Source organism: Electrona antarctica, assembly GCF_951216825.1.
Source record: "Electrona antarctica genome assembly, chromosome: 10".
Classification (NCBI taxonomy): Eukaryota; Metazoa; Chordata; class Actinopteri; order Myctophiformes; family Myctophidae; genus Electrona; species Electrona antarctica.
In genome coordinates this window covers 13,628,978-13,647,056 of record NC_136791.1, presented here as the reverse complement: position 1 = coordinate 13,647,056, position 18,079 = coordinate 13,628,978, and the positions used below count along the sequence as shown (strand labels likewise).

At 43.4% G+C, this 18,079-nt stretch overlaps 1 protein-coding gene across 6 annotated transcripts in view; it reads left to right on the top strand.

Moving 5' to 3' along the window:
* The window catches only part of eys (eyes shut homolog), a 580,966-nt gene that overhangs the window by 259,267 nt on the left and 303,620 nt on the right, over nucleotides 1-18,079 (top strand). For all 6 annotated transcript variants that reach the window (XM_079513211.1, XM_079513209.1, XM_079513213.1 and 3 more), the window contains one exon: nucleotides 3,423-3,545. In XM_079513211.1, coding sequence (XP_079369337.1) covers nucleotides 3,423-3,545 — 123 coding nt within the window. The remainder of the gene's footprint in view (nucleotides 1-3,422; nucleotides 3,546-18,079) is intronic.

Genomic DNA, 18,079 nt, shown 5'->3' with positions numbered 1-18,079 from the left:
GTTTATTTATTTGGGACGTTTTCACCATAATTACAGAATGCAAGGGTGCTGCTGGTTCATTTGATGTGTGTGCTGCGGAGAGCTATCTAATTTAATCTAAGAATCTCATTTGTGATTAGTTTTTGTTCAAAATGCAATTGCAAAGATGGAAAACTTTTATTACTGCATGATTTGAAACATTGCTTCTTTCTTGGACCCCTGGAACACATTCACTACCTGCTCCAGAAAACGTGAAGCTCTTAACTTGACATCTGGCCGGAGACTGAAAATCCATCAGTATAAATCCTGTGTTTACAGTCTTCATATAACGTCTCCGTCATGTTGGTAGGATTTGATTTGGGTGAAAAACAGAACACCGACATATCAGTGAAGCCTCCATTATGGCTTTCATTTCAGTGAAGGATTTATTAGCATGGAAGGCAGGTGTTCTGCCTTCCATTCTTTGTTTATGTACTTTCATGAATTAAATTAGATGAGCATTCTGATCATGTTTTACATTCTACGTGGTACTTCCTGTGGGATGACATCAAACTGTCACTACAGTATATACCAGGGGTCCTCAATAGGCGGACCGCGGTCCACGACCGGACCACCTCTCTGTGGACCCTGGGCAAAACTTTAACTTGAGGCTAAAGTTTTTTTTTTACTTTAGCCTCAACACAATACCTCTCATTTGCTGTGAATTTTTGGAGGGGAATATTTGTGAAACATTTTATTTCCATACTCTGCACCCCAGTATTGGTTGGTTGCGGAGGGGATCCTATTTGTATGAGCTTGCCTTGGTGTGACTGTAGGAAACAGGCATAGAGCCCCGCTCTCCGCTGGCCGCTGCGTGGCCCGCGCCGCGCTCATGGGACCGGACCTTAGTCTTTTTCAAAAATGATTAGTGGACCTTCAGCATTTCTAGTTGAGGACCCCTGGTATATACTCTGGTTGGTACCTTGCATGGCTTCCGCTGCAATCGGTGTATGAATGTGTGTGTGAATGGGTGAATGTAATGCACAATCTATGTAAAGCGCCATGGATAAAGGCGCTATATATAAATGCACCATTTACTCTGTGATCTCATCAATGTACCTCTTTCTACTGATGGCTCTACTCCAGCAGTTCCCAAACCTTTCAGGTCGAGACCCAAAATAGAGAGTAGACGTTTGCCCAGGTCCCAGACTAGTGAAAATAGCAGATCTACAAGCGCACACCGCATTGCTTCATGCCACATTGCATACAGTATGGTGGTGGTTATTATTATTGTAGTAGTAGTAGTACAGTAGTAATCCATAAATAGATTGCAGTTTATCCAGGTTCCATATGGCATAGAGTACAGTGCTTTACGCTGTGATGTCATTCATTCTATTGCTTTTATTATTATTCAAATCTGATTGGTTCTTAGTTTAGTCATGTCAAAAGCGATGATTAGCAGAACTCCTATGCTGCTGAATGACAATCTGCAGCTCTTGTGAGCTTGCAGATCAGCTACAGCTATTTTTGTTTTACAACACCCGGCGTACAAAGTATATACATTAAGCATTATACAGTAGAGAGACTATTATTTTTGCCTATGCCAATAACCATGTGCGCAAAATACAGACACCAGGGTTAATGTGGTTAAATATGAACGATAAAGTGTTGTTTGTGATTTAGTCTAATGGAATGACAACCGTGGGTTCACTGAACATTTGCTTGCAAAAAATAATTCGGCATTTTACCATAGGTTTTTTTGGGAATAAATAACCACATTAAATGTCACTTGTGGACTCAGTGCTTTGCGGCAGCGTTCATTCTGCCCGAGAGTTTAAGTAAGCTAATGGTAGCTGTCGAATTGAATAGGGAGTCCCATTTGGAGATTGTGGCACTGTAAATGTGACATTCCTTCATGCAACATTAACCTCCGAGTGAATTGCACGCACAATTGGTTATTAAACACTTCTGAAACACTTTGTTGGAGGCAATAGCTGTCCATTAACCAGTCAAGGCAATACATAATAGGATGGTAAAAGGCTAGTTGAAGGGGCATGGAAGGCGTACACGGATCTCTTGCTGCAAAGATTTCCTTTTTGGAAACGGGTTACAAAGTGTAATGTTTAACACGTAAAAAAGGCTATATCGCAGGAGAACCTCTATTATCAACTGAACTTTAAAATAAATGTTCGCAAACATTACTGTATCTACAGTAAGTCTTGAGAGATTTGCACGAGGTGTTAACTTTTTAAAACATTAACCTCAGTAACCCCATCATCCAGGGTTTCATAGATCTAGTTTTGAAAAGCTTTCAGCAGCTTTTCAGCAGCGTTCTCCCATCGACCACTGCAAAGGGCTCATTTGCGTATAAAGTACAAACATTGCATGAGATGATGAGCGTACAAAGCAACTATCCCGTTCCTTGTCAATCGAGCTGATTCCAATAGTGTCTCTCTGATAACCACAAATTGTCTTTATTATTCTGTGTCTGGTGTTGGACACGGCACTCAGGAAAGAATTGATCGCCGAGTCCAATATCAGGATGCCGTGGATTCTGTTTTAGTATGGATTTAACTTTTAATCATCTTGATTTATACCTAGGCTATAGGTAATGGGCATATAATGAGGTCGGTTACAGCGTCTACCCCGTGCTTTATTTATAACAATAGTTATTGACATGGGTATCTTTCAATGACATGGAGACGCGCACGTCTGGTGTGGCAGACAAATGTGATATAGATCAACTCAGCAGGGTGGGTCTTTGGTCAATGATTCACTCAATTAGCATACTGTGTACCAGGTAGACGCCGGGGGAAGAATCGATGCCCCCATAAATCTGGTGAAGATAAGGTGTCTTTACCTAATAAAACATAAAGGAGCCATAAACGGGTTTGGCATCAAGAGATTTGTGGTGTACATGCGTCTGTTCTTTATTTATTCATTCAATCGTCACAGCTCAATTCCCACGGCTTCATGCGGTCTCCTCAGCATGTGAGATCCATGTTATTTCAGACCACTGCAATGTCTTCATTCTACTCTACAGTATGCCCTTAAAAAAAGTGCTGTTCGACATGTCACTATAGACATAAATTATGTATTTTCGTACAGCTTTCTTTTTGCATACAGTATATTAAATTCACTGCCACATATTCATTAATTCATTCATCTTCCACCAGTGCCATGGTCTTTTCATTGCATGCTCTTATTTTCAAGGCAATACAAATCCCGGGCCATGAATCGAAAGGGGAAAAAATGAATGGAACGTGTCACTTCCGGTTCATTTCTGGTTTTATTGATCGCCTAGCAACCACGAGGCATTCATGCATTGCATATGAGCGCGATCTAACTTGATCAATAAAAACCCTTAATTGACTTATTGTACTCGTCAATGGCAGTGAATGCGTCAATCAAGCTTTACTTGACATTGCGTAATGTCCTTAATGAGCTTATTTGTTTTGTTTCAGGGTTCAAAGGGAAGGATTGCTCCGTGGACCTAGACCTCTGCTCGTTTGGACTGTGCACTGACCATTCACTGATGTGCACCGAGACCAGCGATGGACAGAACGTGTCATGTCTCTGTGAAAGAGGTGAGCCCCTTCTTTTACAGCGGTGACAACACAACTAGCCCATTTAGACCACATCTGTGTCACCTCATAGCTTTTAACCACTTTAACCATTATTGTAAACTTTAGCTTTTGAAGAATAGCAGATCTACAAGCTCATAGTGTGGCACAGTGCCACGCTGCGAGCTTGTAGATCTGCTGTTTTTGAAAAATTGTGAAATCGTGTTTAAATCTTTGAATATATATTCTTTATTAAAATAAAGTTTCTAATGTGTTATGATTAAGGTTATAATGTGTTATGATTATTTATGAGCGCTTATAAATATAACTAGAAAAGGATCGCTGCAAGCAGCGATAAGGCCGGACCAAGCAGGAAGGCAATAAGAATAATATGCACAAGAAACATGGAAGACTAAACTTGAGAAAAAGACCATGGAATTGTGACAGGGTCGGTTTTTTATAGTGGGAGGCAGGTACAGGTTCTTGAAGACTCATACACAGAGTTGGCGGTGCCCAGATTTGACGGTGACCTTGTGTTGCAAAGGCAAGAGCTCTACCTACTGAGCTAACAAGCAAAATCATTCAGTGTTTTTGTAGCAAGGATAACTAATGATAAAGGTGGGTAAAGATAAATTAATTGACTGCATATAAACCAGAGTTCCGGGTCGGCTCGCCAGGTCTGGGTACCAGAACCATCCATGCAAGGGAATCCTTTCAGGACACAAAAAACCTGAACTGAAAGGCCAGGTGTCCAAATCAGTCTTTGTTTCAAAATCACTGTTGTACAACATCAAATAATCTATCAATTCATGAGTAAAGAACCTGATTTGATCAGGATCAAGTTCTTTATACATGTTTCTCACTAAACAAATCAGTTTCTAGCATTGTTACGGCCCTTTAAACTTGGCTCAACCAAGGGCTAACATAAAAGGACACAGTCAGATCAAAAGTTTACAAAGATATTACACATTTATTTAAAATACTGCATTGCAAAACAGGGACTGATGTACAAGAATACGTACGACCAGCCCATCTGAAACTTAACTAATAACGGCAACAAAAAGGGAACACAACTGTTCAGTTTGGGTGTTTGGGAGACAATGAGCTGCTGGCCACAGGTCCACTTATATAGCCTGCAACTAATCAAGAACAGCTGACTAAGGGTGTGGTAGCCAGATCTCTCAGGTGATTGACAGGTGAGGCACTTTAGACCAGCAGAGGTCAGCAAAGCCACAGGCACTACAACAGAACAAAGTAAAGACAAAATTTCACAAAACGGCAATTTTCAATGGCTCATAAAACCTTTTTTTCACTTAAAAAACGTACTAACGTAAGTTTTCGTGCATTTTGATCAAAGATCCTGGGAGGAGATGCATTTTAATTGATTTTCATATAATTCAAAATGGCGGGTGATCTAGAGGTCAGAGGTCAAAAGTAACAGCACGGAACTTGTTCGGCATGAGGAGACGCATATGTGTGTCGAGGTTTCATTGCCGACGGTCAAACGGTTCATGAGCTATGCCTGGTCAAAGTTTGCATTGTCAATATAGCGCCACCCTTTGGCCAATGGTTGTGGGCTTCGCATCCTCACCGTTTGGCATGGCCCTCTACCATATCTCCAAATTTCGCGAAAACCGACTGCACGGTTCAGCCAGAACTGCTATTTTTGGCGGAAGAAAAGAAATTACAATTCCGGAAATTTTCATTGGTTCATAAAACCTTCATTTTTTCACTTAAAAAAACTTACTATACTTTCCCATGTCCGTATAGGTCCAAAGTTCACGTGTAGAAGTTTTCGTGCATTTTGATCAAAGATCATGGGAGGAGATGCATTTGAATTGATTTTCATATAATTCAAAATGGCGGGTGATCTAGAGGTCGGAGGTCAAAAGTAACAGCACGGAACTTGTTCAGCATGAGGAGACGCATATGTATGTCGAGGTTTCATTGCCGACGGTCAAACGGTTCATGAGCTATGCCTGGTCAAAGTTTGCATTGTCAATATAGCGCCACCCTTTGGCCAATGGTTGTGGGCTTCGCATCCTCACCGTTTGGCATGGCCCTCTACCATATCTCCAAATTTCGCGAAAACCGACTGCACGGTTCAGCCAGAACTGCTATTTTTGGCGGAAGAAAAGAAATTACAATTCCGGAAATTTTCATTGGTTCATAAAACCTTAATTTTTTCACTTAAAAAAACGTACTATACTTTCCCATGTCCGTATAAGTCCAAAGTTCACGTGTAGAAGTTTTCGTGCATTTTGATCAAAGATCATGGGAGGAGATGCATTTGAATTGATTTTCATATAATTCAAAATGGCGGGTGATCTAGAGGTCGGAGGTCAAAAGTAACAGCACGGAACTTGTTCAGCATGAGGAGACGCATATGTATGTCGAGGTTTCATTGCCGACGGTCAAACGGTTCATGAGCTATGCCTGGTCAAAGTTTGCATTGTCAATATAGCGCCACCCTTTGGCCAATGGTTGTGGGCTTCGCATCCTCACCGTTTGGCATGGCCCTCTACCATATCTCCAAATTTCGCGAAAACCGACTGCACGGTTCAGCCAGAACTGCTATTTTTGGCGGAAGAAAAGAAATAGCAGTTTCAAAAAAGGACCGATTCCTTTCAGGAATGCTTGGTCCTTTAATTATACATGGTTGTGAGAACATTATAATGTCTTAGTGTGTTCCATGGGATGCATAGCAAGTGTTACCCATATTTTCAGATGGGGGTCGGCGGCCAGATACAGATCATTTTTGGAGTCCTTACATGAAATAGTTAGACACAGACATATACAGAAACGTATGTTTTTTCAGAAAACTGTCATGATTTAGAACAGCGGTTCCCAAACCTTTTTGGCCATGCACCCACCCCCTCTTACCTCCTGACCTAGCTGACGCACCCCCCCCCCCCCCCCCCCCCCACATGGAAATATAAATTTCATAAGCTATATAGGGGAAGGAGAGGTCGCACAGCTCGTAGTCACGATGCCAAAAATACTTTTTATTGTGTTACCAACATTTCAACAAACAAGTTGCCTTCTTCAAGGTATGTGTATGGTTATTTCATACCCTGAAGAAGGCAACTTGTTTGTCGAAACGTTGGTAACCCAATAAAAAGTATTTTTGGCATCGGGACTACGAGCTGTGCGACCTCTCCTTTCTCTTTTAAAGTTTGTCTCCCGTGGTCAGCACCTCCCTATTTTTGGTGTGCGCTCCTACCTTTTTGTTTGCTTTGATAAGCTATGGACATACAGTACATTTCCTCTTTTTCCAACATCTATGCACATATATGAACCTGAATATGGCTTATATGCAGCATGAGCTATATTCTGCATATACTTGCCATATATTGACATATGTTAAGATATTTCAAATAAAACCATAGCATCACCATTAGCGCACACGCTAATGGTCATCATCATTAGCATCATGTCGCGCACCCCCTAGAACAGGGGTTCTCAACGTTTTTTGCCGGGGGACCCCCGGAAATGCTTTGGCAATGTCTCGGGACCCCCGCCCCGCCCCCTCCCGACCCCCAATATAAATTGACTGCTACAATAACCTTAAACCATTTTGGGCGGGAACCCCTTTTGGTGTTTTAAGCATTGTTATAATTTAGCTATTGAAAAATAGCAGATCTACAAGCTCATAGCGCGCCACCGAGTGGCGCACTACGAGCTTGTAGGTCTGCTATTTTTGAAAAATCGTGAAAATAAAATTTAAAAAAAAATCTTTTTTTTTTTTTTTTTTAAATAATTTGGGGACCCCCTAAAATAATTTGGCGACCCCCCCGAGGGGTCGCGACCCACGGGTTGAGAACCCCTGCCCTAGAAGGTGCTTGCGCACCACAAGGGGTGCATGCACCACAGTTTGGGAACCACTGATTTAGAAGACATTTAGTAGAATCTGGTCTAAGGTCTTATTGTGTAGTATATTGTCGCTGTCGGGCAGAATCATGTCCAGTACTTTAGCAAATGGGGAAAAGATAACCCTTGTTCCAATGGATCTAATGCAGTCATTGTTTAGTCATCACAAGAACTTGTTAATGCAGTACGTTGTATTGGTTAAAATGCAGCGGTGGAGAAAAGTATTCACATGTTTTACCTAAGTAAAAATATCAATACTGCAATATAGAAATACTCTTGTTACAAGTGAAAAGTCCGGAATTCAAAGTTTACTTGAGTAAAAGTACAAAAGTATTGGCAACAAAATGCACTTAAAGTACCAAAAGTAGAAAGTACTCATTATACAGACCATTTCAAGTTTATTGTATAAAATTATTTTGAAAATTGCAGATCTACAAGCTCACAATCTATCGCGATGCAGTACATTGTGAGCTTGTAGATCTGCTCTTTTCAAATGGACGACATGTATATACGTAGGTGAAGTGGTTAATGTATGTCTTCTAATAAAAATTAAAATCTACAAATTAACTACCGGTAGTAACTAAAGTTTTCAAATTAGTGTAGTGGAGTAAAAGTGCAATATTTGCCTCTGAGATGTACAGTAGTGGAGTAAAAGTATTGGAAATACTCAAATCAAGTACAAATACCTCAACATTGTACTTAAGTAAATATACTTGGTTACTTTCCTCCACTGGTTAAATGTTTATAAAAACCAACAGAAAGACTTGATCACTTTGTGAATGTGATGATAATAAAATAGCAGATCTACAAGTTCACATTGCGTCGCATTGCAACACGTCAGCTTCGAGAGACGCAATGTTGATACTTTAGTGTATCACACACACACACACACACATATGGGCGTGTGTGTGTGTGTGTGTGTGTGTGTGTGTGTGTGTGTGTGTGTGTGTGTGTGTGTGTGTGTGTGTGTGTGTGTGTGTGTGTGTGTGTGTGTGTGTGTGTGTGTGTGTGTGTGTGTGTGTGTGTGTGTGTGTGTGTGTGTGTGTGTACATGTATGTACATGTGAGTGTGTGTGTGTGTGTGTATATATATACACACACACACACACACACACACACACACACACACACACACACACACACACACACACACACACACAGTATATGCCACTGAATGAATAAAAGTGCTGGTGAGATGGTGTTGTGAGATGGATTGGAGAATGATGGTGGAGGATGAAATGCTGGCCAAATGAAATTAGCAGGGTTTCTCTCCACTGTCTCACCATAATGCCTCGGGTGGTAACAGCAGTAGCTGCCACTGGTGCGGGGAATTGGAGGGGCTGGGGGAACTCTGACTGGCCTTCTACAGGATTAGGCCCAGGATCATTGGTTTATCCTTGGCTATAGCTAAGCTAATGTCTTAAAACCAAGGCAGCCCGTTGAGTTTTTTTGTTCAGTTTCTGCACCATGTTGTGCCTGCTACTGTAGTTTGAGTAGTTGTACTGTTATCATGCTGCGTATTGCTATGCTACTGTACGCTATAGCCACTGATACAAAATAGAGCACAGAAGCGCTCCTGACATCACTCGTTCATCGCCTGCTGGTTTGCGGGATGTTTTCTCTATGGAGAATAACATTGGGTTTCTTAAAATCTTTTGACTTTCTCTGGTGGAGTTGTTGCCCCCGCGACCCGATTATTTTTATATTTATTTTTGAACCACAATGTTTTTTGGAACACAGTTTTTATTTGATGTGATAAAATAGAATTCAGAATAGGGAGGGAAACAGACTTTGGTGAACTATACACTTTGGATGACTAACATGATAATATCACATTGGTACACCATGAACTGCTTCCACACTTGCACTGCAGCAATGAACTTGACTAGACATCCAGGGGGAGAGGCTGCATGGAGAGGTGTGCATTGACACTGCCCTCACAATTCAATTTGATTCGACTCCACTTTTTCTCTACAGTATATTACTGCACAACATGGCAAATTTTGCATCAGTCAATAGGACAAGAATTATATTATAATAATATATACAGTATTATAATTTCATTATAGTATTATAATTTCATTATAATACTAAGCGGCATTGGCCAGCCGCTCTGGGGGCCTGGGTACACCTCCCTAGAGTGACCCGCCAACCCCACCTTCCACCTCTTTCTGAGCTAGCTGTCCTGGCTGCCATACACAGGTGGTGGCACTGGACTGGGGCTGGCGCAGGGGCTGCTTGAACAATGCTGCCTTTTTGGCAGGGTCGCTGCTGGCTGTTGTTGGCTGCCCTTGGCAGTCATACGCTGTGCTGCTTCCCCAGACGTTGCTTGCTGGGGATCAAGGGCTGCGTATTGCACTAGTGTTGATTTTGACAGACATTTTGAATTATTTTCATTCAGTTTTAGTCACATTTAGTCAACTGAAATGTGTTAGTCTAGTTTTAGTTGACGAAATATCATACGATTTTAGTCGACTAAATCTACAGTTGATTTTGTCGACAAGTATGCATTTTAGCAGGCCTTGATGTCATCGTAATGCCAGATTTTTACCCTTGGTTGCATGCTGAAAATAGCCGATCTACAAGCTCACAACGTGTCGCAGAGCTTGTAGATCGGCAATTATCGAAGAACAACACCAAGCATACAATGATCTCTTCTCCACTAGTCCCTCTCTAACATTTTTAGCTTTTTTTAATTTTGTTATTGTTTTCTTCATAGTGGGTAGTCGATAAAATCAACACTGTTGGGGAAGGGCTCGGTATTGTACCCCCCAACCCCCCTCCCCCCCCCCCCCCCCCCCCACATCCGGGAGGACGCCGCTGCTTCCCAAACTGCTGCTGCCTCATATTCAGGCTCCGTTGCTGATGTTCGCCATAATGCAGGGCACCTCGCTGCCATCCCAAGGACGCTGCTGGTCCCAGTCTGCTGCGTCTGATAGCCAGACTACTGGGACTTCATGGTAGCCGGGGCTCTGTCGCTGCTCCTCGCCGGGTGGGGGGGGGGGGGGGCTTTGCTAGCATCCCCTGGCGAGGACGCTCGCTAGCTGCACGGTCCCCAGATTGCTGGGGCTGATAGCTAGGCTGCCGTGTCCCGAAGGCTGCCAGGCTGCCCCTGTAGCCAGGCTGTCCCTGGCCATTCGGCTTTCACGATGCCGTCCAGAGGACTCTGCTGATCCCCCAGACTGCCGGGGCTGATAGCCAGCCTGCAGGGACTCGTAGCCGGCCCTCTGTTGTTGCCGCTCCTGGCCTGGACGCCTGCTTCGCTGGCATACTCGGAGGACGTCGCTGCCTGGTCCCCAGACTGTTGGGGGGCCGGTAGCCGGGCTGACAGCCAGACTGCCGGGGCTGATAGCCAGGTTCTGCTGCCGCTGCTCACCAGGGCGCTTTTCTCAGTAGGAGGGAACAAAACCACACTCAGCAGGGGTTTCCTTCAAGTTCGCCTTCATTACCGGCGCCTCAACATCAGTGGTGTAAAAAACTCATTATGCAGAATGTGCTGTTTCACAATGTATCCTGTGTATAAATGTAATCACATCTTTTGAAAATAGCAGATTTTGACTACAAGCTCACAGCTCGCCACATTTTGCTGCGCTGTGAGCTTGTAGATCTGCTATTTTCAAATAGCCCAAGTTTAAATAGCGCTGAAGTGGTTAATGTATGTTTTGTAATTACAATTCAAATCTATAAAGTAACCAGTAAGTAAAGCTGTCAAATAATTGCAGTGCACGGTGAATGTACGATATTGGCCTCTGAGAGCGAGGAGTAAAAGTAATAGTATAAGAAGTAGTAAGTACAGTACTCAAGTAAATGTAGTTACTTTCCATCACTGTTCAACACACATAACATCAATCATGCGTCTTACATGCCTTAGATATAGAGCCTAATCATAACATAGTTAATTAGCTATCACCACATGGAAATACGATGGCGCAAGGGATGTCCGTATAGAGCAGATGGAGCGGCCCGGTTATGATGAAGGCTCTCCCCGAGTCCTGTGTGCATCAATTAGCACAACAATTAGTCACACAACGCCCAGAGCCATGTGAAGTGGCGAGTCTGGCGACAACTCTGTTCACTACAAAGGGCCCATTTTCTCTTTTTTTGTTGGCAGGAACGGCGGATCATGGAGCCTCTCGAATCGCAAATACTTCCCGGATGTTATTAGCAAACACTGGCAGCTCAGTAAGAGTTGCAGCAAATGGACCATTAAATGGAAAACTGGTCCGTTTGTGATGATTTTTAAAAGTTTTAAAAAATGGTATATTGTCACCATCTTGAATGTCAACATAAACAGTGGAATGGCAACATAAACAGTGGAATATCAACATAAACAGTGGAACAAAACCAAAATACAGCCAGAGGAATGTGACTTTCTGCAGGAAAACACCCCAGCATAATTGGAGGCAAAATACTGAATATATTCTGCTCTTGTGATTGGATCGGCAGGCATGGGTTTTCTAGTATAGTAGATGGAAACTAGTAAACCTGTTTTGACATTCCATATGTTGATCCTTTTCCACCTGTCCTTCCTCTTCGATGTCTCCCTTTTGACTGATACCTGTCCATTCAAACTCTAGACGGGCCCACCCCAAAGTTATTAGTCCAGCCACGCCCGGCAGCCGCCGAAAACTAGAGTTCTCAACAGGCCCGAAACTTAAGGCCCGGCCCTACCTGGGCCCTCATCAAACCCTGCCCCGCTGCCACCCTTAAACCATGCCAGAGGATCGCCATGCAACTCCTTGCAACATGCAACTCCTTGCAGACAATTGCACGAGTCCCTCCGTTCCGAGTCCGAGTCGAGTAGCAAGTAATTTGGTCCAAATCTCAAGCAAGTCTCAAGTTTTTCTGTTGTGGGCAAGTCAAGTCAAGTCGAGTCACAAGGTTATGTCAAGTCGGGTCGAGTCACAAGGTTGTCGAGTCGGGTCGAGTCACAAGGTTATGTCAAGTCAAGTCACAAGATTGTCGAGTACTGTACTGTACTGTACTGTACTGTACTGTACAAGCTCTCCTCCCTGGCCTCTGTCTGTGTGTTAGGCTGCACAACAGTGACACTTGATGGTGGTGACAATAATTTTGCTATTTCCGTGCTCGGATACAGGGACACAGGGACACACACAAGTCGCACATAGCTGTCTGCCTGTCTATAGTGGTTGCACCACTCAAAAAACAGGAAAAGAACACTTATGACAATATCAAACTTATGCCAATTACAATATGTAAAATCACAATATCCAGTCTAATTATATGAATATAATACTGATGCCCTGCCCATGCACAGACGGGCCTAAAGCAAGTACAAAAATAATGCAAAATAATATATATATATATAATAATAATAATAATAATAATAATAATATATTATTATTATTATGACAATTAAAAAGGAAAAATAAAGAAATAAGACTTTCCCATTCAGACACAGAAGTACAGGCCTGTGTCTGCATTAAATTGTCTTAAGGAAAAAAGAAATACCTCATGTCACTCACTGCCACACATTTTGTCTCAGTTCATTTTAAGCTCTGTAGCCTATAGGAAATCAAAATGTTCTGTTGTACTTGTAGTGTAGTTTGTTAAAGACGTTGGGAAGCTTAACGATGTTTAATTGACTACAGGCGATAGAGTGAGAGACAACGCGACCGCGTCGTCAACTCCCCATGTTCAGCTGTGGATGTTTTTCTTTTCCTTTTTTTTTTGTGATGATCACAACTTAAGTTAGCGTCTTGTGTTGTTGTTGTTGGAAGCTGTTGCTGAATTAAGGACTTTTCAAATGGAATAATTTATTTGGAACAATAAAACAAGACAGGTAAGAGGAAAGTAGGAAAGGAAGTTTGCACCCGACGGACAAGCTTATTGTTCAACTGTGTAAAACATGCGTGGCTCACGCAGTTTATCAATTTGACCCAACATGATTACATGAAACCTGCATTTATAACAGTGAATGGCCGGACAGGCCGGTTACTTAAGTTGTCCGAGTCAGCTTGTCTCAAGTTGAGTCGAGTCTGGAGTCATTGTCTTCCAAGTCAAGTCGAGTCTCAAGTTTTTACCCTTAAGTCCAAGTCGAGTTGCAAGTCGTCAAATCAATGAGTCGAGTCATCATGACTCGAGTCCAATACTGTCTCCTTGCAACATGCAACTCCTTGCAACATGCAACTCCTTGCAACTACTTGCAACCATTATTCCCAATGGCAGTTGCAAGGAGTTGCATTGGTGTGGTTTGTTTTGTTGCAAGTAGTTGCAGCTGGTGTGGTATGGGCCTTAGATCTCCATATATGTCCATATGTTGATCTGACCTCATCAAACCTGTACTCTCAAGACACGCTCCATATATGGCCAGTACAGAATTCATTCCATATGTTGATCTGACCCCCCATGCCAAAGCGCCAGCGCTCGCCCAGCAGTCTGCCGTCACCCAGGCGGATGCGCACGCTTCTCGCCATAAGGGCGTCTTACTGGTACTAGGAGGAAGATTATTTTTCAAAACAAGCGTACAGAAAGTACACACAAAGTGTAGTGCCAATGCACACCTCGCTACTATTTAGGGTTCATGCCACTTACTCACTCTGGATAATAGTGATAGTGATAGTGATAATAGTGATAGAGTGATAATAGTGATAGTGATAGAGTGATAATAGCACTAATATCCAAAAGTCCCTGAAACACTCTTGTTGTTGATGAAACGTTCGCCCCAGTGGTGTTCATGAATGTGAAAACTACAATACGCGTTTTAGTTGATACCCTCGGTGGCCATGACATTAACCTTGTTCACTGTGTTTACATCAACTTATACGTAGTTACCTTGATTTTTACCCATTCTGGGCGGGAACCCCTTTTGGTGTTAGCATTATGTTATGCTTTAGCTATTGAAAAATAGCAGATCTACAAGCTCATAGCGCGCCACCGAGTGGCGCGCTACAAGCTTGTAGGTCTGCTATTTTTGAAAAATCGAAGAACGACTGACATAGAAACATAGCTTTTTCAGAAAACTGTCAGGATGTAGAAGACATTTTTTTAATCTGATCTCAGGCCTAAATGGGTTACAAACAGAAATCTGAATCAGGCAGCCATAGAACTGTCCAAGTTGTACTTGAGTACAGTACTTAAGTAAATGTCTTAGTTACTGTATGGCAGTGCCAGGCTGATGCTTGCCAGTGATAGTAATGTGCTGATGCAGCACAGAATATGCAGCAGACTGGAAAGACATTGGAAGAACACAACATTAGTGCTGATACCCCCTATCAGCACTAATGTTGTGTGGGCAGTTAAGAAGAATAATCTGGAACAAATTCTTGCATCTTGACTCAACATAGCCAAAAAGCACAAAATAGACCGAGACGTGACTGGGAATTTATACACGGCTACACCTCTCACTCGTTAATTCACACTTGGAATTTGTGACCCTGCATTTAAATAATTGATGCAGCCGCTATCTAACGTCGTTGACAATTCAAGTCAGGGCATGAATTTCAACAGGTATTCACGAGGGCCGTGATCGCCTTGCCCCCTCAGCTTGGCCTTATGCCCCTCCAAAAAATATGATGTGCCCTGCGGCCACAGTGGCCTCGAGTGCCCGCCCACACTCACAAGCAGCTTTCATACAGTCTTTTTTTCCTCCCGTCAAGTGAAATGCTGCCAAGATAACCAGTCGGTGTACCAGTTCATGAAACCAGTGGCTAAATATTGTTCAGCTGGCATAACCAAGAACCTTCGTTAATATGGCCCGAGGGACCCGAAAACAGCCACTGCAACCCCTGCCCCGGCTATATCTTGCACCACCCCTTACCCCTTCTCCCTAAACGTATTTGCCATTTTTTACTTTTTTGAAAAACATTTTCCCTATAACCCACCAAATTGATATGTTACATATTTTTGGCCGCGGACCACCAATCGGAATTATTTTTTGCCAGGGACCCCCAGGAGAGTGCAGTACAATAAGCAACTGCGTATGAACTAGGTTCAACTCTGTGGTTTGTCGACTAGGGTTCAAACCACTTACTCAGATCTCTTGTGAGTCACAATGGATAAGAGCACCCGTTAAATGCCTAAATTGTCTCATCATTGTAACTTGGTCATTGATGGTTGTGGTTAGTGCTGCCGGAATTGTCCAAAAATTACATTCGGATATTCATTTAAAAAACCCACATGGATTCGAGCCATTCGGATTTCGAACTCGTTTTCTTTTTTATCATTATATTTACACCAATACAACATGAGACATAACCAACTGTGTCGATATATTTATTCAACACAAACCCGTCTTCAAAAACGGACATTCTACACAAATTAATTTTGTTTTTTAAACATTGCATTTAATGTAAAACATTTAAGATCGCATTGCTGGCGCAGCTCTCTCTCTCTCTCTCTCTGCGCATTGGCGCTGCTGAAAGCCGAGTCGGAACACACCGCGTGCATTCTCCCTTCTCCCGTAAAACTTCACAGACATTTTTCTTGTGCTTCATGCGGAGCAAGTTAAAGTCAAAACTGCCTAGCGGCGACTCCAAGGCTTCCGTGTCACTGTGGTCTGTGTGGCCCGGCCCCATGGTGTTAACAACAGGCAGGCAGAGTGGAGCGGTGCGACCGTGGGAGGCAGCTGATTTATTCTTCATTGTATGCCAGTGTTGGCATGTCGCGTGGCAAATATAACTCTTCTTCTTCTTTCGTGTATCGTCGTCATATGTCCAGCTCAGTGTCAGAAAGCCACGCCATTGTCTCTGGTCCCACATGGAAGAGGCCAGCCTCTGAAGGAGGTCTGTACAGAGGACAGGTGGTAATTATGTGGTCGGCAGTCTGCTCAGGCTCGCCACACTCGCATGCTGCGCTGTCTGCCAGGCCCCACTCCTTCATAGACGATTTGAAGCGTCCGACCCCAGTACGGAGGCGGTTCAGCAGTGTTGGTGCTCTAGGCGCTTGTTGTCAACAGACACCGACAGTTCCCTCTTTGCCTCTCTGTTGCACAGATGGTATGCGGCCGACACTGTCTTCCCGGTGCTGAGCTGCAGACGCCACTTGCGCAAGTAGTCGGCCAAGGTGCTCATGTCCAGGTTAAGACCGTCTTCCACTGCTGACCATGTTGGTTGACGCAGCATGATTGCTAGGTTATCAGCGTAACCATATTGCCTGGATTTTGTCTCCGGAAGGTCATGGATGTAGATGTTAAATAGCAGTGGTGAGAGGACAGCCCCCTGTGGCACCCCATTTCTCAATCTCCTCAATCTGCTTCTCTTGCCGTCGCTGGTCCTGAGGATGAAGCTGCGGTTGGACAGCATCTCCATCATGAACTTCACCATATGCCGGTCTGGAATTGTCCTTAGCAGCTTCAGGTGAAGTCCACGGAGCCAGACAGTATCATATGCGGCCGTTAAATCAAGCAACACTACTCCAGCTTTCTCATTGGCCTGAAAGCTGTCCTCAATGTCCTGGGTGAGTAGTGTCACCTGGTCCACCGTTGACCTGCCCCGTCGGAAACCAGCCTGCTCCCTGGGGAGCTGTGGGTCTACTACTGGCTCTATGCGACCGAGGATCATCCTCTCCAGTAATTTAAATGGCACGCAAATATAACTAATCTACAAGCTCAGAACGCATTAACGACGCATTTTAACTTTTAACTCGGCTCTCGTTTCCCCACGGCACCGTCGTATGATTAAAAAGCTTAGGGGAGACTCCTCCTGCTGCAGCTGGGTAGCCTGGCGCGGCCAGACTCATAGCGAGGGTTCACTGATGTTTCCTCCCCGGAAGAATCTTCAGTGAATCCCCGCTATGAGGCTGGCCAAGCCAGGCTAGCAGCCGGGTGCCCCTCTCTGCCTCTGACTTAGCCTGGCTAATAAGCCAGACTCAAATCACACTGTCGTGTGGTATTTGAGTCTGGAGATTCTGTGTATGGATCTTGTTTCCCGGGGGGCGGGTTCAAACATTTTCTCTTTGACGCAATTGGTCAGAGCTACTGTCAGTCAAAGGTCTCAAGCATTGAACGTCACTGTACCAAAGCCCGCCCATATTGCATACCGTGTCCCGATTGGCCACACCAGTTCTCTGGTGTAGGAAATGGGCGTACAATTGAGCCTCTCCAGACCGTAATCCGCCGGCAGGCAATTTTTTTTTTGCCAACGGCTGATTCAGTCTGGCTTATTAGCCAGGCTACCTCTGACTGAGGGTTCTGTGATCTCAGAGAACTTGTACAGCATTTTTTTTTTTATTCAAACCTTAATTTTATATATTCAGTTATTCATTTATTTTTTTGATTCGAAAATTCGTTCAAATATGGAATATTCGTTGGCAGCACTAGTTGTGGTGAACATCATAAATACAAAAATGTATTTTGGCGGGCCTTGATGGCGTCGTCTCTAGGTCGTGAGGATGACCTAGGGACATCAAGGCCCGCCAAAATACATTTTTGTCGACAAAATCAGCTGTAGATTTAGTCCTAAAAGAGAGAAAATATATATATATATAATAGACTAAAATCACATGATATTTATTTTGACAACTAAGACTAGACTCAAACTAAAACATTTTAAATATGACTAAAGCTATATCAATCAAATAACCTAAATCTAAATGTTACTGTCAAAATCAACTGCACACTATCCGGTCAGCCACCCCCTGGGCCCCCTGGCTGTTGATGCATGTACTGTTCATGGTTTACATCCCAGGATGACAGCACAACATGCTTACGCACCTATTGGAAATTACCGC